Source organism: Pelodiscus sinensis, chromosome 2 (assembly GCF_049634645.1).
Source record: "Pelodiscus sinensis isolate JC-2024 chromosome 2, ASM4963464v1, whole genome shotgun sequence".
In the NCBI taxonomy this organism is placed as follows: Eukaryota; Metazoa; Chordata; order Testudines; family Trionychidae; genus Pelodiscus; species Pelodiscus sinensis.
In genome coordinates, this window is record NC_134712.1 from 20,909,019 (window position 1) to 20,933,754 (window position 24,736).

Sequence of the window (24,736 nt, forward strand, 5' to 3'; positions counted from 1 at the left end):
CCAGGCTCTCCGTTCCCAACTGCTTGCTGCTCGTGCAGAGGAAATCAGGTGGTGACAACATATGTGTAGCATTTTTCGGCAAATGTTTGCAATTAGGCTAATTGAATTCTCATTCAAACGGGTTGTAGACCCAAGTTCGTTTGAATGGGCAGTTCTTCCTCCCAGCCCCCCCCCCCCCCCCTTCCCCACAGGACCTCCCTCCCTCCTCCCTGTCCCCATCCTCCGTCCTTATTAAAACCACCTCCAAGTCTCACTTGTGAGAAGACCCCATAACGTGCAGGAGGCAGCGAAGCAACAGCGGGGAAAGGGGGGGAAAAGGCGAGACGTCTGGAAAATATTAGCCGCGGCAGCGCTCCGCTGACCCGGCGCTCGAGCTGCGAGGCATCCCCCAAAGCGCCGCGCTATTGATGCTGCCCATCTCGCCACGCTCCGCGCCTGCCCCGCGACGGCTCGGGGCTCCCGGCCACTCGCCTTGCCAAGCGCCTCCGAGCGCTTCGTTCGACGCGACTTCTCCGAAGCCGGGAGGGCAGCGTTTGCGCGAGAAGCCGAAGCGGAGCCGGGGCAAGGGGGGCGGGGAGGCCGGCACGTGGGGGAGAGGGGGGCGAGCGAGCCAGTTCGAATGATTATTGGCCTTTCTCCGGGACGCCAAGTCCTTGATCGATTACCTCAATATCGGGAGCTGTCCCGCGGGAGCTGCGCGCCACCAGACCACCCAGCGAGCCGAGCGCCCTTTATGAGCAAAGGACAAACAAGGTAGGGGGCTGAGGGGCTTACTCCTTGCACCCAGAGGGGAACCAGCCCTCGTGGGAATGGTTAAGATTTACATGCATGAAAGTGGTCGCAGGGAAGAGTGGCATGGGGAGGGGGGGGTGTTTCTGAGGGGGGCTGTTATGGGAGGGATTTACTCTCCCCCCCCACACACCTATTTTGGCAAGACACTAGCACGCAGGGTGACCCGAAGCGTTTTTATACTAACTCCTCGCCTTAAACAAACAAAACAAACAAACAAATAAAAGCCCCCGCTTTACATCTTGTCGATTTCACGCCGTTTAGCCGCGGGGAATAAGGGGGGATGGTGTGAAGTGATTCACCTAAGCGGCGGAGGTGCGTTGGGACTGGAGCCGCCTCGGCCGGACGCACCAGGCAGGCTGCCGGGGTTTTTGGACGGCACACAGTGTAGTCCTTTATACACTTGTGCAAACATCACCGTGATCCCCTCCCTGTCCAGGAGGTGGGGGACGTGACAGGAGCGGAGGGAGGGATGGGGTTGCAGGAAAAGGCTGGGAGGGGTGTGTGTAGGGAGGGGGTTCGGAAGGGGGGGGGGTTGTTCCAATCCAGCCCCACCTCTGCGAGCGCAAACGCGACCAAGATGTCTTGCTGAAATCCAAAGTGGAGAGAGGAAGTTTCCGGGGGGACGTAAGCGGGGGGGAGCGGGGAAGAAATCTCCCGCTACCAGGGAAACGTCTGGCACCTCCCCTAAGGCGCCCGGCTGAGAGTTTGATGAGCACAGAGTGTTACTTGGAGCAGCCCTGTTGGCTCCGATGCTCTAGACACTCCCTAGCCCTTGACCAGGGCAGTTTGAATGGGTTTGCGCCTGTGTGCGCTAGGGAAGACGTGGCATGCCAGACACGTGCTTTATTCAGAGCAAAGCCCGGGGAGAGGCTATTGGCAGGCGGGCTCTGGATCACTGGCCCGACACCCCTTCATTGAGCTCCCCCCCCAAAAAAAGTGTGTTGGCAGCAGGAGGGGTCTGGCCCAGGCGGCGGTGCTGGGAGGCGGGCGGGCTGCAGGGAGAGAACCCCAGTGTCAGGTTACGCGGAGTCCAGCTGTCACGGGCAGCGGGAGCCCGTCCCACTCAGCGCCGGCAGGAGGCGCGTCCAAGCCGGCAGACTCAGGGGCTACGGCTGCGCCCCCCGCCTGCGGTCCGTATCTGTGCACGGAGCACACACAGGCAGCAGGGCAGGGAGAGCTGCAGCCCAGGCTCCAGAAACGCCTGTCCCGAGGAGCCGAGCCAAAGCCCCGGCTCCGCTTCCCGGCCTGCTGGTCCAGCCCTCAGCCGCCAAGCCAGCGCCGCCCGGGGAAGAAATGTACAAGCGGCTGCAACACACGTGCCAGAGCGGGGAATACCTTTGAGGTCATTGCATTGGGGCCGCCCCCTGTGATGCAAGAGCGCGCCTCTCGCTGATTGGCTAAGGCCTGCGGGAAGGGGGTTCCCCAGGAAGTGGCGCTGCTCGAGCCCAGGGTTCCCCCTGGCCGGAGGGGGGGGGGGGGAGCGGGGAGTTGCTGGAGGAGAGGCACCACGCAACCAACACAAAGCAACAGAACCGATGTGGATGCAATTGTGGAGTATTGACAGCATGTCGCTCCTACCATGAAAGGACTTATGCTGATTTGATTTTGAATTTAATTTGATGCATTATGGTCCAGCAAAAATAGCAGAGAACATGGGACCGGTTCAATTTCAGTTGTCTTCTATTGACAAAGCAGAGATCAAAGGTTTCCTTGTTACCTGTTGGTAGCCCTACAAACTCAGTACTTGCTTACTTTAAAATAATACCTGTCACCAAACGTTTTCACTAGGACAAGTTGAGGCACACATCAAGAGTGCCTTGGTACTTGTTCCAGGGGGGAATGGTAGGCTATTGCAAATGTGTGTGATTACACACACATACTTGCATAGGTAATCTCATGGGATGCCTCATACAACCAGCAGGCATAAGAGTTTGCAGGATCCATTTCTTAGTCTTTTGGAGCTTTGGGCACTTTAAAATGACCATATTAACATTACATTATTAGATTCAAGCTACCATCTCTCCTTCAAAAATTACACATGATGGTAATGTATAAATATTAAAGGACCATGGATGAAACCTACTGCAAAACGAAGTCAATGAAAGTTTTGTCACTGAGTTCAGTAGAGCCAGGATTTCATGACAAGCCAGTATATCTTCTCTCCTCAATACCCCATGGGCCAAATTCTCTGCTAGTGCACAAAGACGCAGTACCACTGATTTCAATGAAATTTCAGACATTTACACTAGCAGAGAACTTGCCCTTGTATATTCATTGCATTGGCGCAAACAAAATTATTTTGTCTTCTCTAGATTTGTATACACAGGGCCAAATGATCCCTATATTGAAGGTAGTGGAACCACTCAGATGAGTAAGTCCAGCAGGATATGGCCTAGGACATATGAATGAGCAGTAAATAAATTACAAGATCATAAACAAAGATATAAACACCAAACACATTTATTTAAAGTGAGCGCATTCCATTGTAATTTGTTATGGGGTTCTCACGCTTCATTGCTCTGCAATGCACATGGCTGCAGGAGGGGGTGATGCCTGAGCCCCTCCCTCCAACTCATACTATCCAGAGGACCCCTAGTAGAAGGGTCAAAGCCACAGGCGAGGGACCTGTAACCTGAGCCCTGTGTCCCCGGACTTCAGCCTCAGGCCCCAACCAATCTAAGCTAGCCTTGCAGTCCCATTAAAATTGGATCCAACCCACTTTGGGGTCCCAACCCACAGTTTGAGAACCACAGAATTAGTTTCGTTCCAAATACTTACCTAAACTTCATGACAGGTAAACTGGAAATGATAAAATATGTCTTGTGCAAGCATGGTTTAATTTGCATAACCCTATAAGTTTTTCATCATTGTTTACATCTGGGACAAAACTAACAAACAATAGAGACCTTGCTAACATGGAATAGTGAGTACAAAGAGAAAATTATTGGTCCAGTATTCATGAACTTCTAAAGGTTGTTGTCATTCTCATTATGGCAGCAGATCTCAAACTTCATTGTACCATGGCCTCCATCTGACAACAAAAGTTATTACATGACCCCAGGAAGGGAGGGAGAGTTGCAGGGGGCACCAAAGCTGCCCAAAGTCTGTGTCCTGGGAGGGGAGCATGTAACCTTAGCCCCTCTGTCCAGGGCAGAAGTTCAGGGCAAAACCCAGGCTTTGGCTTTGGCTCTGATCCCCAACAAGTCTCACACCAGTCTTGGTGACTTCATTACAATTTATTCACATGACCTGCTGTTGGTTCACAGCCCAGAGTTTGAGAACCCCATCTGATATGCTATTCCATTCTTCTATATCACCTATGAGAATGCTTATCTTTAGTCTTCTATGAACCCTTTCAAGAAGATAAATAGTATGTAAAATCTGGAAGTGACAAATAATTCTAAACAACAGATACGGGAACTCCTCTGATGTAAAGATGTGCAGCTGGAAGATAACATTTGTTTCCTCTCTGCAGGCTGTAAACTGGGAGAGGGAGTGTGGACAGTTGTTTGATGCTTATAATTGGTTTATGGAATCATTTGCACTTCAGAGTTAAAATATTTATTTTGCTGCCAAAATACATCTGAATTTCTTTAAGTTGAATGCCAATTCATAATCAGATGTTTACACTATATGTGTATACAGTATTTGTGTGTATATACATTACACTATTAAATACACCCACACACACACCCGGTCAGATCTAGTTGTTTACTGTGAAGCCAAAGCCAACTAGTCACATGAACAAGGAAATTGAGTTTTGGCTTAGAAAGGGCTAAATTCTTCCCTTGTCTGTATGCATACAACTCTCACTGACAGCAGTTGGAGATCTGTTTATATACTTGTGTGTGACATTTTATAATGGACTTGATCCCCAAACCTTTAGGCTATGTCTAGACTGCCCCCTCTTGCACAAAAAATACGCAAATGAAGCAAAGCATGGAATATCCTATGCTTCATTTGCATAATTAATGAGGCTCCATTTTTGCACAAGAGGCTTTTGTACAAGAGCCGTTCTTCCTCTTTAGAACAGCTCTTGCGCAAGAGGGGGGTTTTGTGCAAAAACCCTCATTAATGATGCAAATGAAGCACAGGGAGCCTCACCTCATTTGCATATTTTTTGCACAAGAGGGGGCAGTCTAGATATAGCCCCCATGATTATATCTCACTGATACCAATGGGAATAGGATTTCATCTGAATAATTATGTTCAAATCAATTGACTTATTCTAGTGAATAAGGTGAGCAAAGTTTGGACTGATCCCTGTGCAGACAGGGCTCCTGATGGAGGGGGGCAAAAGGGGTAGCTGTTCCTGGGGCCTGGTGATTTTAAAGGGCCTGGACCTCTGTCTGCTGCTACAGTGGCGGCAGCTGGAGCCCCAGACCCAAACTGCTGCCATGCAGCACTGGAAATTTGACGGGGGAAGCTAGCCCCAGAGCCAGCTCCCCTCAGCTTGCCCTAGGGACCTGGCCTGCAGCCCTGTGGGCGAGGGGGAAGACAGAGAGTAGAGAGAGAGATTAAATTGCAAAACTGGCGGATTTTAAAGGACATCCAAGAAGGGATACAAATAACATCCTTAGCTTTTCTATAGCACTGTTCATAAGCAGATCTTAAAACACTTCAGTTCTTTACAAAGAAGGTCAGTATCATTAGCCTTCCTTTACACATAGGAAACTGAAATTTAAGGTGAAACAGATTGCCCAACATGACAGTAATACAGAGGACTGGTACTCAGGTCTTTACAGGCACAGGCTAGTGTGTTAGTCACTAGGCCATAAATTTGGTAGCCAACAAATGCTGTGTTCCTTACATTTCTAGGAAATAGATTATTCGGAATAATATAATTATGAAAGTTAAAGTATCCTACAACTTGGATGCATTTTTAGTAGGGCAAAACTGGAAACAATTCTGCATCATAAAGAGAGTTTAATTTTAAGATGTGTTCCTAGATCAGGACCATTTTGTACTGTAACGTTTTAACTATTTTAACTATTTCACGTGTGATGTTTATCAGAAAAAGCAATGGAATACTATGGCCTGAGGTATCTGTAATCTTATTTAAAGTTCAGATCCACATTTTGACCAAACTTTAAATGCCAAAGCATCCTAACCTAATTACAGCCTTTCCTAAAATAGTTTCATTAGTTGTGTGTAAAGTTAATCATCCTTTTAAAAGTTTATCCCAGAAAAATTAAAATAGATAAGTGATTAAAAATGAACAACCTTTTCCCTGCATAATTTGCTTTGTATTTGTGACTTTCTCTCTCACTTTTCTTGTTTTCAATCTTTCTGGAGAAAAAGTGGCTCAGGACTTCCTCTGACAAGCGGGTGTGAGCATTACATGTTAGGGACCTCCTCTTACCGCTGATGTAGTGAGACATCCCATGTGTTGCAAACAAGTCTGACTTTAATTTGACCTCTATTAGTCACCAGTTCCAAATCCCATATTAGCAGATGGAGAGGACCACCTGAAAGCTGTCAATACTTGAGAAAACAGCTAAACACGTCTAAGGGGTATATGGTAGTGAATGCTGAAGTGTTCTTATACCAAAATGTGTTTCTGGTATTTCATTCCTCAGTTCTATTTATTATTCTAATTGTTACATCAAACCCTCATCTCTGGCCTTTCTGTTTTTCAAATGCACTGTGCATGTATCCCTCCTATTGGTCTTTGGGAGGGATACCCTCTCCACATCTATGGAAACTGATTTATACTCCCAAGGCCAGTGTGTGCCAGCCTTACTCACTCCTTATGCCACAACTAGTTCCATCAATTTCAATGGGACAAATTGGAGAATTACGCCCTGATTCTGGAAAGTATCTCTAGCCAGGAAAGCACTTAAGGGCATGCTTAACTTTAAGCAAGTGCCTAACTCAAGAATTGTCCTGGATATGGCTGAACTTAAACACACAGGCTACGTCTACACTGGCCCCTTTTCCGGAAGGGGCATGTAAATTTCACTAGTCGTCGTAGGGAAATCCGCGGGGGATTTAAATATCCCCCGCGGCATTTAAATAAAAATGTCCGCCGCTTTTTTCCGGCTTTTAAAAAAGCCGGAAAAGAGCGTCTACACTGGCCCCGATCCTCCGGAAAAAGTGCCCTTTTCCGGAGGGTCTTATTCCTACTTTGAAGTAGGAATAAGACCCTCTGGAAAAGGGCACTTTTTCCGGAGGATCGGGGCCAGTGTAGACGCTCTTTTCCGGCTTTTTTAAAAGCCGGAAAAAAGCGGCGGACATTTTTATTTAAATGCCGCGGGGGATATTTAAATCCCCCGCGGATTTCCCTACGACGACTAGTGAAATTTACATGCCCCTTCCGGAAAAGGGGCCAGTGTAGACGTAGCCACAATGAAGTGTTTTCCTGATTCAGAAGTGACAAAGTAAAGATGACCTAAGTGGGGTTTCATTATAAAGTAGTTGCTGCAGCTCCATTTTCTATGTCCTTCCAATATTCTTATCCAGAAGCTTTTATGAAAAGCCCTTTAGAGTTTCAGGTTCCAGTTATACTGCCAGGTAGAGAAAGATCTATGTAATCTCCACAGAATAGTAAGAAGCACTACCTTTCATGTCCTTATATGGACATTATGCTTGATATTTGCAGCATTGTTGAAGATGTGTGAAACCCAGGGTATTAGAGTGAGAAGGCACATGAGGCGATATTTTGTATTGGACCAGCTTCTGTTGGTAAGACCAGCTTTCTTATAGGCTGTGTAGATGTACCCATTGATTTTAATGGTGCATGATTAGGCACGTGGACCCTTCATATATATTTAGGCTCGTAACTACCATTGCCGCTATTCCGAAACGTCCCTTAATCCTTGTGGAATGAGGTTTACAGGGATGTCAGAATAGCAAACCCATTATATTTTGAAATAACGGGCTTGCTTAAAAGATGCAGAATAGCTATTTTGGGATACCAGAAGTATCCTGAAAAAGCGCCGCTGTCTAGATGAACCCTTAGTGATCTAAACCCCACTGAAGTCAAAGATCCTCTGGCTTCAGTAGGCTCTGGCTGAAGCTCTTAATGACCTTAGTAATGTATAGATCTTTTTATAGAGCTAATCTTGTTCTCTTTGAAGTCAACGGAAAACCCCAATTGACTTCAATGGGAGCAGGGCTGGAATTTCTGTTTAATTCATTCAAAACAAAGGGCTAAATCTGGACACCTTTGAACACAGTCTTCTTTGGGCAGACCTCCCTTTGAAGTTAATGGTAGTGTGCAGGATTTAGGCCTAAGGGCACAATTTAGAAAGTGGTGATATTAAAGAAGTCACTGGAAAAAATAAAGTGATCTCCAAAGTTAACTCTGGCATTTAACTATCACAATATTTTTGCCCCCAAAAGCCTGTTTTACCAACGGTGTGACATCCATGTAAAACTGGAATAACACATTCCTGAGTCAGGTCTTTGTCTTCTCTAATGGTTATTGGAGTTGTGCTCAAAGTGCAATTCAGAAAAATCACATTCAGAGCGTAACTAAGGATGTGGCTAAGAGTTACATAGGAGACCAGACCACGCTCATAATAGTTCCCGGTGGCCTTAGAGTCTCTGATAGCAATAGCCAATTCTGGATGGTGCTATGCTGTTTGACTCAGCTCTCTTTTTTGACCCCAGACATGTAAAAATGTGAGTTTCCTGTAAGATCCTTGGCAAAATGTTTAAAGCTGGGTGGAGATTTTTTGGCTCGCCTCTCTCTGTGTATATTCAAACCGATAAAGATCAGGTCTACTGGGCAAAACATCAAGAGTCCACATGCTAAAGCTTGAGAACAGTCCTTAAACAGCTTTTTTTCCAGACTCTCACAGAGAGTCAGTCAGTTACATGTCTTTAATTGTGAAGCTGGAGTTTAGTGAACTCTTTTTTCCCCTTTTATACCTATAAAGTCACATATTTAGATCAAAATATGCATTATTGTTTTTAATGAAATAAATAAAACTGTTGTTTTAGAAACTCACTTTGTGATCTTGTGAAAATATTTGGAGGGGAAATTAGATATATTTCATCAGAAGAGAGAATTAATATGACACGACTGGTACTGTAACAAGTTAAGTAACTGCTTCAGTACCATTTGATTTCAATGGCATATTTGATCTGATGACTAATCTGAACACAATTTGGCCCCTGCTTACTAACAGGAGTATTCTGGCATGGGCCAGAGAACAGATGGATGCAAAATGAATAAACATGCTAACTATAAGAGTCATTAGGGGGAGAAATTCAGACCAGGTATAAGTGACAGAATAATATGTTTTCACTTCAGGAGTTAGAGAATCTGTTTACATGAAAGATGAATAAGCACATGGACCACAAATTCTGATTTTGCTAATCTAGATGAGATTGCTTACAGAATTTATTCTATACATTTGTTTCTAATGTGCCTATTTGGCATTCACAGTCATGTTCTATAACACTTATCTAAGACTCCTGTCATGGAAAGCCCTGTCATGGAAAGCTTTTGGAGGGATCTGTGCAACATTTCAAACATGTCAGAATAGGAACTATCAATTTACAATCAACAGGTTTTACTGCTGGTCATACATTTGCTAGTGGGTGCCTATAACACCTGCCAAAATTTGGCTTTAGGTATTCAAGCAAGTTTTAGTTATAGAATCCAAACTATGCTACTTGACTTAACTATTGTCTCGAAATGTAAATTTTGGAGTCTTCCTCCCATATTGAAATATATCATTCTAAAATAGCTGAAAGGAAAATGTACGTTTTTTCTGAACCTAAAAGTTCTGTGGTTTATTATTTTCTGTTGAAAGATTTTTTTCCCCAAGGCTGTAACTTTCCAGACTGAAATGTAAACAGTGGAGTACAGCTGCATTGCTACAGTTTAGTAGTGATTTTGCCCTATATTTCAAAGGGATGGTCTGCAGGCATATATAATGTAAAAGGGTTGTATTTCAAATTCAGCTTGTTTCCAACAGATGGTGTGATGAATATTATCAACGTACACACTGGCTGAGGACAGTAGAGAAAATATTAATAATGGAAAAGGAAAGAGAGCAAAATACAAAGAGGCCCTAATTCCGCAAAGCACTTAAGCATGTATTTAAGTCCCAGAGAACTCAAAGCTTGCAGCTGAAGTTAAGAATCTGAATTAGGACTTTGATGTGTATTAAGCTGGTTTTTAAGAACATTATTGCATAAAATGGTTGATTTGATTGTGAATGAAAAATTCAGGAATATGTCTTATCACTAATCTGTCTGCCTGCATACTTTTCTGCATACCATTTATCACTAGATTAACTTAGCACCTTACATACTTGTTAGATCTTGCATACCTAGGGTGCGTCTAGACTGGCAAGATTTTGAGCAAAAGCGGCTGCTGTCTACACTGGCCGCTTGAATTTGCGCAAGAGCACTGACTTTGTAACGTACAAAATCAGTGCTTCTTGCGCAAATACTTTCACGCTCCCTCTCAGGAAAAAGCCCTCTTGCGCAAGAATACTTGGGTAAAATGGCAATCAAGGCTTTCTTGCGCAAAATCGTGTCTAGACTGGCCATGGATGCTTTTGCACAAAAGCACTTTTTGCGCAAAAGCATCCGTGCCAATCTAGACACGCTTTTGCGGAAATACTTTTAATGGAAAAACTTTTCCGTTAAAAGTATTTCCGCAAAATCATGCCAGTCTAGAAGCAGCCCTAGAGTTTAGTAAAGGGGAAACCAGAGGCAGCTAAGCTAAGAACGTAGAAAGTTATCAGAGGCAGTTTTGTAGAATTGGAAAGAAACTGGGTGAAATCCCAGCTATTTTACAATTGATGGGTATTTCACCATTGATTTCAATGGGTAAATTCCTGATCCCATTGAAATCGATGGCAAAAATGACCATGACTTCAACAGAACTGGGATTTAAAATATAGCTAGGATTTCACTTAGCTGGGATTTCACCCAGTTGACTAATACATAGATAACTGGGTGAAATCTCAGCTCTATTTAAAAAATTTCAAACTACACGTAAGGTCTCATCCAACAAGCCCAGGTTACTAGGATCAGGATGTTAACAAATTTTTAACACTTCAGTGAGATAAGGAAGTATCATAAGTATCTCCACTTTGTAAGTGAGGAACAGTACAACATAGAGGTGTTTGATCAAGGTGATGCAAAAACAGATTCTATATCTCCTGACTCTCCATCTTGTGTTTTAGCCATGAGAACACCCAGGTTACAATCTGTAGCTGGAAATGGCAATTTCCTTAATTATTTTTCTGGTTTTGTTGCAGATGTATTGTGAGAGATTTATATGTATCCTGAGAATACTTGGAACCACGCTCTTTGGGGTCTCCCTCCTGCTCGGAATCACAGCTGCTTACATTGTTGGCTACCAGTTTATCCAAACAGACAATTACTATTTCTCTTTTGGACTCTATGGTGCTATTTTGGCATCACATCTCATCATCCAAAGCCTATTTGCCTTTTTAGAACACAGGAAAATGAAAAGATCACTTGAGACTCCAATAAAGTTGAACAAAACAGTTGCCCTTTGTATTGCTGCCTATCAAGAGGATCCTGACTACTTAAGAAAATGTTTACTTTCAGTGAAAAGATTGACCTACCCTGGAATTAAAGTTATCATGGTCATTGATGGGAATTCCGAAGATGACCTATACATGATGGACATTTTTAGTGAAATCATGGGCAGGGACAAATCTGTCAATTACATATGGAGGAATAACTTTCACGAGAAGGGTCCAGGTGAGACAGAGGAGTCACATAAAGAGAGTATCCAACATGTAACTCAACTGGTCCTATCCAACAAAAGTATTTGCATCATGCAGAAATGGGGTGGAAAAAGAGAAGTAATGTACACAGCATTCAAAGCACTGGGAAGAAGTGTGGATTATGTACAGGTAGGTATTAAAGCTGCAGGCCTCTGCCAATTCAAACACACCCTTGACATAAAGCGGCTTTTGTATATTTCATGCAACGTGCTTTAGCCCATCCTAGTCCCTTATGAACACAGTGCTCCTTTCAGTCTATTTGAAAACAGCATGACCATTGAAAGCAGATTTTGTAACCCTTTAAAATAGTTAGACTTTCTGTGAGTATGCTAAATCTGTGCACTGCTATTTGAGAAGTCTGAGGCATTTCCTGATGCTTACAGCACTACTCCCTTATCAAAATGGTTACATTTTTTTTAAAAAAGATTGACTTTGTCAACATAAATCAAAGATCTGAGGTAATTTTTCACTCTGGGAGAAGCAGAGCTGGATACCCTGTATACAATCATGCAATAACCAAGAGGGAATATCTTCAGGAATATCTCAAAGCCTTGAAAGGGTCTGTAAAGAGGAGACATTTTTAAGCCTTCAAAGCCTGCTAAGATTATTCAATAAAGGGAACAGAGAGGGAATGAAGTTCTTAAAAATACAGATGAGAAATTCTTCAGCTAAAGCCAGGAGTAGTTTTTGCTTTTATCTTTTTACAGCTGCATTACCTCACTTACCACAACTTGACCTTAAAGTCTGTATGACACAGTTCACTTAGCAACGAATTAGGTAGGGTCTAGTCCCATTTCCAAAGCTGCCCGGACTGATTGCTCTCAAGCTGTCCTTATGTACACATTTTTAGGTCTGATTCTGTGATCCTTTGAAGTTACTTCTAGAAATGGTTCCTATTGCCTCCTGAAAAAAATAACTCTCAGGAGTATGGTTTGCAGTGAGCACTGCTTGCAATGGGTAAACCTGTCAACATCTAGGGTTTGATTTTGAGAAGTTGTGATGATTCTCCAAGCAATTGAGGCTTTTGTTAAGACACTCTCTCTTCTTCCCTGTGAACCTCAAAGTCAGTTGCCATGGGCTTCACCTTTACAAATCCTATATTGATGGTCACCTATTATGGAGCCTCTATGCTGGGTTCTGGAAGGGCCAGTGTTCTAGTTGCTCACACTCTGGGGGTATGTCTACACTTGCGCAGCCTATTTCTGAATAGGGCTGCAAATGTAGGCATTCGGAATTGCAAATCAAGCCCAGGATTTAAATATCCTGCACTTGATTTGCATCTTCCCGGCCGGCCGCCATTTTTGAAATTTACAAGCCTGGAATAACTGCCCGTGTCTAGACGCGGCAGTGAAACGGGCGTTCGAAATAAAACCCTATTTTGGACTACCTGTTAAACCTCATTGCAGGAGGAATAACAGGTAGTTCAAAATAGGGCTTTATTTCGAACTCCCGTTTCACTGCCGTGTGTAGACGTGGGCAGTTATTCCGGGCTTGTAAATTTCAAAAAATGGCACCCAGTCGGGAAGATGCAAATCAAACGCAAGATATTTAAATCCTGGGCTTGATTTGCAATTCCGAATGCCTACATTTGCAGCCCTATTCTAAAATAGGATGACATACCCTGGGCTACTCCAGAATATACTGCATGACAAAGTGGGCAAGATTTGAACACCATGCAATCTGGGACCTTGCAAAGGGAGTACCAGAGGATCTGGATCAGCACTTTGGGGGATCTTCAAAGACCATGGAACTGGAAGGCTGCAGGAAGGAGTTTTTTAGCAGAATATATGTAGGCGAACAGTTGATGGACAGGGCAGAGAATGAATGAATGAACAATATATACATCGCCTTTTCCCAATCCATCTCAGAAAAATCAAATAGCAATGGTCTTAATCCTCTGTGGTCTCATCATACCATGTGTAGTGCAACCAGGATGCAAAGTGGATATAAATATGCTGCTATTCTAATTTTCAAGCATTTTACATTGGTAAAAATGTCTACACAAGGAGCATAGTGAAGAATCACACCTGCCATAGCCCCTGGTTTGCTGGTCCAGGATCTTCCATTTCTGCTAAAGAAACAATAGCCAAATGTATTAATAGCCACATGGGAAACAAATATTTAGTAATGGGTATAACAATCCAATGGCTGGAAGTTGAAGCAAAGCAAATTCAAACTGGAAATAAGGGGCACATAGGTGGGAATAATTAACCACTGAAACATTTTCCCAAGGGTTGAGGTTGATTCTCCATCAGTGACAATTTTTAAATCTAGAAGATTGCATTTACGAGTAATTTGGGCACAGTTCTGTGGCCTACACTTATACAGGAGAGTGCAATAAATTAAGGATGGGGAACCTTTTTTTGGAAAGGGGGCTGCTGACCCACAGAACGCCTCATATTCCTCTCACAGCAAAGCCTAGGGAGCCCACGGCTAGTAGATTTTGTGTGTTCCAGCCATGTGGTAGGGTAGTGGGGGAGCTGGAGCACTAGCACAGACTTTTCAATGCTGGTGGGGAGCCCTGAGCTTTGGGGGCCAGATCCAGGCAAGCGGGCCCCCCGAGCCTGAGGTTTCCCACCCCTGCATTAGATTATCACAGCAGTTCCTTTTGGCTTTGGAATTTATGAATAAAGTGTCTACCCACAAAGATGCTGCCAGTCTTTGCTAGGTCTAGTCAGCACCTGTCCAGTGGTAGCACCTGACTGACTCCAAGATAGGCATTGACTCAAAAAGCCTGACCAGTGTCTTAGAAACTTCAGAGCCAGTGATGAAGTCAACTGAGGTCACATCTCCACTACAAATGCAATTATGCAGTGGACTTGGTCTTGCTTCCCAAAATGCAGTGAAAGCATAGCTCTGTTTTGCAAATGAAGGCAAGATTTTCAATAGTGGCTCCTAGACTCTGGGTGCCTCAGTTTTAGGGAGACAAACTTAAGGCATTTTAGAAAGGTCTGATTTTCAGAGAGCATTTGAGCATCTTCTGAAAATCAGGTCCTGTCTTCAAGTGGGGTACAAAAAAACAAGCCATCCTGAGTGTCTCATACATTTCTGTGCCAATATCTCCTGTTTTGGTGTCCTACTGCTTTTCGCCTTTCCTTTTTTATATAAAAATACAGGTTGAACCTCTGTAATATGGACTTCCCTAGTCCTGGAACACCCCACCCCTGTTCCGCCATCAGCCACCCCAGGGCTGGAGTACTCACAGGGAAAAACTGGTAGGCTGGAACAATGACTAGGGAAAAGCAGAGTGCGAGCACCCTGGGGTCTGGTGGCCAGGAGTGGAGCCCCAGTACTCTGGGGGCCAGCAACTGGGAACAGAGCCCCAGAATCTTAGGGGCAGGGCCAGCCCACATTTTGGCATGTGAGGTGGGGACCTCAAATGATGCCCCCATGCCACTTTTTCTCCTGCCTGCCTGTTACGTCTCTTGTGCCCTCCTTCCTCCAGCACAGCACTCCACTATCTCCGTGCATCTAAAGCAGAGAGAATACATATGCACCAGCAGCAGACACAATTTTCTACACTCTGGGTCCTAGTGGCACCCCCCAGACTGGAACCTGAGGCGACCACCTCAGTTTGCCTCATAGTAAAGCCAGCCCTGCTCTGGGGCCAGCATTTACCTCCCTATGTCCAGCAAATTTCCTGGTTTGGGGCCAATCATATCCTAAGGATGCTGCAGCAGGGGGATTCAACCTGTACTGGAGACAATATCAAATAGTTTCCATATCAAATGTCTATGTGTAATGCACCATGCAAGTAAATTGAAGTGAATTTGTCCTATAATCCACAGAACATACTTTCACATGAATTGTTAACCCTTTTCTGAGTGATCTTCCCAGATGATCTTATGAGCATAAGAAACATGCTTTCCTATGTCAAAGCTCAGCAAAGAAACTGCAGACCACCCATAAGTTTTCTTCCAATTCATATGGTTCTTAGTGCACTCTCTCAAAGTAATCTCTCTTGTTCGGATTAGTTGATCCAGTGTCCCAATATACAAAATATAAAAAATATGGAAAATGAAAGTCTTTGTGATGTTACCACAGCCAAATACTCTGGATGACACCAATGCTTTTAACAGAAGTAACAATGCAAATTCCAAACAGATTTTATTACATTTACTATAATAAGTGAACTGAGTCACTATATTCACTTTTATTTTTTTTTCTTGTCTAGTTAACTCTCTAACTTTTTTTTCTTTGTGTTACTTATAGGTTTGTGATTCAGATACAATGCTTGATCCAGCCTCGTCGGTGGAGATGGTAAAGGTTTTAGAAGAAGATCCAATGGTTGGCGGAGTTGGGGGTGATGTACAGGTGGATATTGTGAACTTCAGATTAACTGAGCCACTTTAGCAGTAAATATTTCTAAAACTAAAATTATCTCCAGACTGGAATTAACCCAAAGAGTTAGGGTTTTTTTTTTAGCAATATTATAGACTCCTGTTTATTACAAGACTGGCTATCTTATTCATAACTATTGTGGTATCTAAACACCTTACAGACTTTAATGTTTAGCTTCCCAACACCTCTGGGAGGTGGAGGAATGCTAATATACCCATTTCACAGATGGGGACCTGAGGCAAATGCCCAGATCCTCATAGTATTTTAAATGATTTCAATAGGAGTTAAATGCCTTTGAGGATCTGGGCCTAAGGGCTTGTCTCCACTACACAGTAGACTGACGTTTCAGCAATTGATTCACTGGCGGGCTAGTTATAGCTTCTGCTTAGGCGCAGTAAATTGACCTTGGAGCACTCTTACCATTGACTTTGGTACTCCACCAGGATGGGAAGAGTAGGCAGAGTTGACAGGAGAGCATCAGTGGAAGACATTGGGGCTATGTCTAGACTACAAAGAAAAGTCAGAAAAAGATACGCAAATTGCAAATGGCACGTCTACACGGCACCAAATTTCAGAAAAACCTGCTCTTTTGAGCCATCCCTTCTTTGTAAAATGAGGTTTACAGAGATGGCGAAAGAACACATCCACTTTTTTGAAAGTGTTCCTTAGATGCAGCATTGCTTTTCCGAAAGTGCTGTAGTCTAGACGTAGCCTGTGATAAATAGTTCTTAGTAAGTCAACTTCAGCAATGCTATTCATGTAGGTGAAATTTTGTATTTTCGGGTGCATCTACATAGCAGTTATTTCGGAATAACGGCTATGATTTCAAAATAACAATGCAAGCATCTACTCAGCAATTCTGGTTTTTTTAAATAAATTCAAAATAAAAGATGGCTTATTCTGACTTAGGTATGGAATTATACCTATTCCAAAATAGCTATTTTGAAATAGCTGTAGTGTGTATGCTCCACTGCTGCCATTTTGAAATAACTCCTCCCTAGGAGTGCCATACAAACTATACCCCTAGATTGATGCAGGGAGGGATGTAGTAAAGACTAGGCCCAAAAGATTTGCCCAAAGTTACAAGGAAGTCTGCGGTAAAATAGGGAGCTGAACCTGGCTCTCCTGGCTGTTACATTAGCACTGGAAACAACAGGGTACCCTTTGTCTCCATAGTAATAGAGATGTAGCCGTGTTAATCTAGTCTAGCTGAAACAAAAGACAGGACTATGCAGTCATTACTTTACCATTTCCAGCTTAATGAAACAAAGTATTTTTTGAAATCCCATACATTATTCACTGTTTGCTGTTTTACTTCTGTATTTCTCTGAGCTAGCTAGGACAGTGAACATCAGTGCATCAGTTTCACTTTTGTTTCTAGTTACATTCCGTAACATTTTCATAAGACGTAAGAATAGCCATACTGACTCAGACAAATGTTCCAGCTAGACAAGTATCTTGTCTCCCAATAGTGGCCAGTGCCAGGTGCTGCAGAGGGAGTGAACCGAATATGGCAATTTATCAAGTGTTCTATCCCCTGTCAATCCAGTCCTAGCTTCAGAATGTCAGAAGTTTAGAGACATTCAGAGCATGGGATGAGTCTCTGACCATTTTGGCTAATAGCTATTGATAGACCTATCTTCCAGGAACTTAACTAATTCTTTTTGATCCCAGTTATACTTTTGGACCTCACAACATCCACTGGCAGTGCCGTCGATTGTGCGTTGTGAAGAAGTACTTACTAGCGTTTGTTGTAAACCTGCCGCCTATTAATTTCAGCATGTGACTACTAGTTCTCGTGTTGTGTGAAGGGATAAATAACACTTCCTTCTTCACTTTCTCCATACTATCTATAATTTTAGAGAGCTTTATCATGTATTTTCTTAGGGTGCATCTATACTGCACCCTTAGCTCAAAATAAGCTACGCAATTTGAGCTATGCAAATTGCATAACTTCAAGTGTATTTCAAAATAGCTTATTTTGAAATTTGGTGCTATCTACACCGTGTCAAATTTCAAAATAGAGCACTATTCTGAAATGCACACTGTCAAGACATGGGAAATACTATTTGGGCTACCGGAAGTACCCTGAAATAGCACCACTGTCTAGACACACCCTTAGACATTTCTTTCTAAACTGAACAGTCCCAGGCTTTTTAGTCTGACCTCATGTGGCAGCTATTTACTGTCTTCTTAGCTGTCCCTTTCCTAATGCTTCCCAACATTTCGTTTGCTTTCTTGACTGCTGCTGCCCATTGAGCAGATGTTTTCAGAGAACTATCCAGGAAGACTCCCTATCTTTCATGAGTGGTAACAGCTAATTTAGACCCCATCATTTGGAATGGATAGTAGGACTTATGTTTTCCAGTGTGCATTACTCTGTATTTATCAACATTGAATTTAATCTGCCATTTTGTTGCCCAGGTACCCAGTTTTGTGGCATCCCTTTGTAATTCTTTAACTTTGGACTTAACTTTGAATAATTTTATATTGGCTGCAAACTTTGCAACCTCACTTTACCTTTTTTTCCCAGATCATTCATGAGTATGTTGAACAGCACTTGTTCCTGTACATGTCTATTGTGAAGACTGACAAGTTATTTCTCCCCTTTGTTTCTTACCTTTTAACCAGTTCCTGATCTATGGTCTTTTAACCAATTACTGGCCTATGAGAGGGCTTTGACAGCCCACTTTTGCTTAAGAGCTGTTTGTGAGGGACCTTGAAACGCTTTCTGAAAGATCATGTACACTTATTCCATTGAATCAATTTGCTCCGTGTTTGTTAATCCCTCAAAGAATTCTAAATAGATCGGTGGGGCATGATTTCCCTTTGTTCAATCAGTTTGCCTTGTACTGAAGTTAGTCTTTCTGGCTTGTAATTGCTAGGATTACCTCCAGAGCCTTTTTTAAAGATGTTGTTACATTAGCTACCTTCTAGTCCTCTGATACAGAAGCTGATTTCAGTACATTACATCCCACATGTCCATGTTTTGAGTTCCTTCAAAACGCTTGGGTGACTACTCTCAAGTCCTGGTGACTTTTTAATGTTACCAGTTTGTTCCAAAACCACTTCCCTTGACACTTCAAACTGGGACAGTTCCTCAGGTCTGCAGTGTTCCCTCACAGCTTCCCAGGTGATGAATCTGCCCCGCACAATCAGCCAGTTAGTGCATGGCTTAAAAGCCCTGAGCCTCTGACTGAGCAGGGCTGATAATCACCTGTGAAGCCCTGCTACTGCACCACTAGAGGAACACTGCTTGGGTGTGGCAGTTGCCCTCATATCCTCTGCAGTGAGGACTGATACAAAGAATTAATTTAGTGTTTCTGTAACAAATCTTGTCTTCCTTGAGTGCTCCTTCAGTGCTTCAATCATCAAGTGGTCCCAACAACTGTCTGGAAGACATCCTGCCTCTGATTAATGTTTTTGTGTCTTTATTACTAGTTGTTCTTCAAATTCTTTTTTTTTTTGCCAGACTCATTACACTTTTAAACTTGATTTACCAAACTGTTTCAATTCCTTTCTATTTTTGTCAACTGGATTTGACTTCCAATTTTAAAAGGTTGTCTTTTTGGTTGCTATCTGCCACTTTACATTGTAGTTCAGCCATTGGGACTTTTGGTCCTCTTACTGTATTGTTGTATTTGAGGTACACAAATGAGTGTCTCTTAGGATATTTTTAAACAGCTTCCATGCAGCTTTCAGGCATTTTACCCTTTTGACTGTTGCTTTTAATGTTCATTTCGCTAGCCTCCTTATTGTGCCATTGCACTTTCTGTAGTTAAATACTATGGTGATAGGTTTCTTTGGTATTTCCTTCCCTACAAGATGTTTTAAAAAATTAATTATATTATAGTTGCTATTACCAAGCAATTCAGCTATATTTATCTCTTGGACTAGATTCTGTGTGCCATTTAGAACAAATTGAGAATGGCCTCCAATCTTGTGTGTTCCAGGCTTAGCTACTCTAGGGAGTAGTCATTAATGGTACCTTGAAATTTTATCTTTGCATCCCATCCTGAGGTCCCTCCTTCCCGGTCAAAATGGAGATAGTTGAAATCTCCCACTATTAAAAGTTCTGGTTTTCTATCAGAGGCAGTAAGGGTCGGAGAGAGAAACAGGAGCTTCTGCTTGGGGGAGCTGGCTTAAAAGCCTGCTCTCCCCATCACCATCTCCACTGTACCACCGACCTTCTTCTTCCCCTTAGCGCTGCTACCTGGCAGGGGAGGCTGCCATGAAGTAGACTCTGCCCCCACTGGACCAAGGGTACAGCTACACTGTGTTTTATTTTTTGGAAGAGGTATGCAAATAGCACTCACATTTGCATACCTTCTTCCATTTTTCCCCCTGGAAAGCTTTTTTACCATTTGGCCCCGTCTACAGAGGACCAGATGTCGGAAACTCCCCCTCTTTTGAAAGCCCCCTTCTTCCTCGTAAAATGAGGTTTACAGGGGCTTTCAAAAGAGGGTTTTTTAAAATGCAGAGGCACAGCAGTCCCGGCTCTGTCCTGGCTCACATTAGTCTGGGACCTCCCTCTACTGCACCTCTGCAGTTTAAATCTAGTAAGAGCCGGCTCTTACTACATTTAAACTGCAGAGCCGCAGTGGGGGGTAGCTCCTGGACTAGCACTAGACGGGACAGAGCACCTTCCCTCAAATTGTGCCAACTACATAAGTCATTTACCCACCTCTTAACGTCCCTACTTACTACTTTCCCCTCTCCACTCAGTACTTTTAATATGGGTTGAAGAAGAAACATTTTTACTCTTGAGGCCCATGGCCTGGAAGTTAGGCACCTTTCAGGATCTGGGCCTGAGTCCCTGTCTAAGCTTGCGTTCCACATCCCCGGCTTCTGCACTCTGCTCAGAACAAATCAGGCATTGCCCTTATCCTGAGCGTGAGAGTTGAGGAGGTGGGAGACATATGAGGTCAGAGTGGGAGGTTGAATGGTTCCCAAGCAGCCACCATGGAAAAAGGCGGCTCTTCTGCTCTGTTGCACTCAGCAAAAACTGAGTAAAACGGGGAGCCTGGCCCCATGAATCTTTCTGGTCTGCTAAGTGGGGATGGGCAGAAAGAAACTGAGTCAGTACATGGGATGGAAAGGAAGCTCAATGAATCAAGAGGGTGATTCTTTGTGGGAGTGAGGGGAAGGTTCATGTTATTTTTGGATAAAAGGGAGAGAAGTTTTGGTGGAGGAGGATGCTATTTAATGTTTGTTTTGACTTCCCTAGCAATGTGTTTGTGAATAGGCATGGCTAGGACTCTTAATCATTCTTCAGAGAGATAACAGTCTGCTTCAGCAAAAAAGTTGTTGTTTTAACAGTCACTGTAAGTGAGGAAACATGGCTTCTGGAAGAGACCGTTCATCCTGGTGTAGGAACTCAGGGCTTGTCTAGACTACATTCCTCTGTCGAAAGAGGAATGTAAATAAGCCTGATCGAAAATGCAAATGAAGCGGAGATTTAAATATCCCATGCTTCATTTGCATATTCACATCCAATCGCAGTTTCGAAAAAGGGTTTTTCTAAAGTGAAACTGCAGTCTAGATGGGGTTCTTTTGGAAAAAAACAACCTTTTTTTGCAAGAACCCATACTCCTAATTTTTTCAGGAGTACAGGTTCTTTAGAAAAAGGGTTTTTTTATCCCCAAAAGAACCCCATCTAGACTGCAGTTTCACTTTCAAAAAACAGTGATTGGGACACAAATATGCAAATGAAGCACGGGATATTGAGATTTCAATCGGGTTCATTTACATTCCTCTTTCAACAGAGGAATGTAGTCTAGACGAGCCCTGATAGTCTAATCCTTGGTTAAATGTGCTGGAGTTTTAATAACTCTTTGAATTCATTGTCTAATATTTTGGTTAGTATCATTCATGTCATGGGAGCTAGTTTTTGACCCAGAAATATTTGTGTTTCTGAAAAGCTAATTTTTAAATTTCCTTTTACTTGCAGATTTTGAACAAGTATGATTCCTGGATCTCCTTTCTCAGCAGCGTGAGATACTGGATGGCATTTAATATAGAAAGAGCCTGCCAGTCCTACTTTGGCTGTGTACAGTGCATCAGTGGACCTTTGGGAATGTACAGGAACTCCTTACTGCATGAATTTGTGGAAGATTGGTACAATCAAGAATTTATGGGCTCCCAGTGTAGTTTTGGAGATGACAGACATCTTACTAACCGAGTACTGAGTCTGGGTTATGCAACAAAGTATACAGCTAGATCCAAGTGCCTTACTGAAACACCTATAGAATACCTAAGGTGGTTGAATCAGCAGACCCGTTGGAGTAAATCATACTTTAGAGAGTGGCTTTATAATGCAATGTGGTTCCACAAGCATCATTTGTGGATGACTTATGAAGCTGTAATCACTGGATTCTTTCCTTTCTTCCTCATTGCCACAGTCATTCAGCTTTTCTACCGGGGGAAAATCTGGAACATCCTCCTTTTCTTGTTGACAGTTCAGTTAGTGGGCCTTGTAAAGTCTTCCTTTGCCAGCTGCCTTAGGGGGAACATTGTCATGGTGTTCATGTCGCTCTACTCAGTATTGTACATGTCAAGTTTACTTCCAGCGAAGATGTTTGCAATAGCCACAATAAACAAAGCAGGATGGGGCACATCAGGAAGAAAAACCATTGTCGTCAATTTCATTGGACTTATTCCAGTATCTGTTTGGTTTACAATCCTTCTAGGCGGTGTGATTTTCACTATATACAAGGAATCAAAAAAGCCATTTTCAGATTCAAAACAGACAGTTCTCATCATTGGTACAGTACTCTATGGATGCTACTGGGTTATGCTTTTGACTTTGTATGTGGTTCTTATCACCAAATGTGGCAGGCGGAAGAAAGAGCAACAGTACGATATGGTGCTTGATGTATGATGTTTCTGCAGAATGTTACACAGAAAATTTTAAAGCAACCCAACAACTTGATAGTATTTGTTGCATCGAATTATTGTCACCATGAGAAATGGATCACTGCTGCTGAGACTTGAAACATTCGTGTTTCTATGGGCTCATTTACCTCCTGCCAAAGGAAAAAAACCACCATTTTTTCTGAGGGGGGAAGGGAAAGATTCAACCTGTTCACAGGAAAATGGGAGGATTTCTTTGTGCACTTTTTTCTATTGTGCATATGCCTGACAGTGTTACGTTCTATATACCTCACTAGTCATGCTTATGTGGGTGGACAGGAAGGAAAGGAGTTTAGTGAATCAAACAAAGGATCTTGCAACCTAATTTATGAACTTTTTTATAGTTTTGTTTTATAGGAAGGGTCTTTTTGTTAGGCTGCCAAATGTAATTCCAAAGAGGCCATTGGCTGAGCTGTATTTTTATATTGTCTTATTTGTGTATATTTTTACACAACTTTTTTTTTAAATTTTGCATATTTTATATATTACTTATCTGCCAAAAAACACCTCCAACACTTTGCTCTCTATCCTTTTAAATACACTTTGAAAGAATTCACACTCCCTCCCCACAAAAAGCTGCCCACAATGTGAAAACTTGTTAATATTGATATTGTTCACAAAAATAATAAAGTGTCTCTCTACATTTTTTAAAATTGCTGAATGGTTATTTCTGTGAAAAGTATTTAAACTGTTCTCTTGAACTTTTGACTTAAATTGTATTTGAAAAGGCCAACATTGTTGTCAGTTTTTTAATACAAACATATTTGTATGCACCAAAAGGCCAAAGGGTACATATGTGCAATTTTATGGGAAGACATAAGTGGGCACCCTTATTCTCTTAAGAGAACACTACTCTCTGCATACTGCCTTCGGTATAAAACTGTTCTTGATACAATTGAAATTAATGGTGAAACTCCCATTGGTTTGGACTGCAGAAGGATTTGACTTACAGGTTTGGATCCTAGGAATCACTGAGCACCCACAACTACCACGAACATTTGTAGATGCTCAGCGCTGCTTAGGATCAGCCAGAGAATGCACATTTTCTAGGATAAAAAGTATATGCATTGAATGCCAAAATGGCCAAAAATGTCAAAATCTGGGTGCCTAAAATAAGACTTGTACACTGACATCCATATATCTTTCTTTTAAAGGCCAGAAGAAACCACCAGATCATCTACTCTGACTTCCTGTATAGCACAATCCGTACAATTTCATTCAGTTAGTTACCCCTGTTCTGACCCCAATGACATGTGTCAGATTAGTGCATATTTTCCAGAAAGATCTCTGGTCTACATTTCAAGAGATGGAGAATCTCTGACCTAAATATAATTTTAGGACACTGGATTTCAAAGCTTTGGAAAAGTAATTTTTAGAACTAAATTCTACCATCCTGAACCAGGACTGTAGCCAAATGAATGCAGCATTGAGCCTTAATGTACTATATAAAGAATGATAGAACATTGGCTGCATACAAATATATGTCCTTTTGGATTCTGGCATAAAAAGGACTGTGGTAAAGCAGAAACCATCATGTGATATTTTTGCAACCTCGTAGCATTTTCACCTTTCTATGCAGATGTGAATATTTTCTGCTGTAGAATGAATGGCGCGTGCACACAGCCTTATTTGTCTGATGTTAAGGTACATGGTTCCTTGAATGTCATACTAATATGTTCATGATTGAAGAGTTGATCTTTGTTGGTTACAAAATAGAACAAGCAGTATTAAAAACAAGCAAAAGAAACATTTTAAAAAAACTTGAGTTTGCCTTTTAACTATTTATGTTGTAAGTTAAAGCTTGAGTAACATTCAAATGTCAAATAAATCCTCTCATTCTATAAGAGACTGAATTAATTGCCTGTATTTATTCTAGCAATTATTCAACATACTTCCAGTATAGGTGGTATAGTATAATTGTTACTTTCATAAATAAAATATTTTTGATAAGATCATGACTAATTTAT

General features: G+C 42.4%; 1 protein-coding gene and 1 long non-coding RNA gene across 4 annotated transcripts in view; one reads left to right on the forward strand and one right to left on the reverse strand.

Annotated features, from left to right (window-relative positions):
* The window catches only part of LOC112543774 (uncharacterized), a 181,503-nt gene that overhangs the window by 94,937 nt on the left and 61,830 nt on the right, over positions 1-24,736 (reverse strand). For 2 of the 3 annotated variants that reach the window (XR_012901236.1, XR_012901237.1), the window contains one exon: positions 22,147-22,561. The exons of the other annotated variant lie outside the window; for it this stretch is intronic. This is a non-coding gene — a long non-coding RNA (uncharacterized LOC112543774). Of the gene's footprint in view, positions 1-22,146; positions 22,562-24,736 lie in introns of those variants that run through there. 3 annotated transcript variants of the gene reach the window in all.
* Positions 247-24,727, forward strand: HAS2 (hyaluronan synthase 2). The gene is made up of 4 exons (XM_006137506.4): positions 247-753; positions 11,019-11,645; positions 15,729-15,830; positions 21,808-24,727. Exons 2-4 carry the CDS (start codon positions 11,019-11,021, stop codon positions 22,735-22,737), a joined length of 1,659 nt encoding a protein of 552 aa, XP_006137568.1. The 5' UTR covers positions 247-753; the 3' UTR covers positions 22,738-24,727.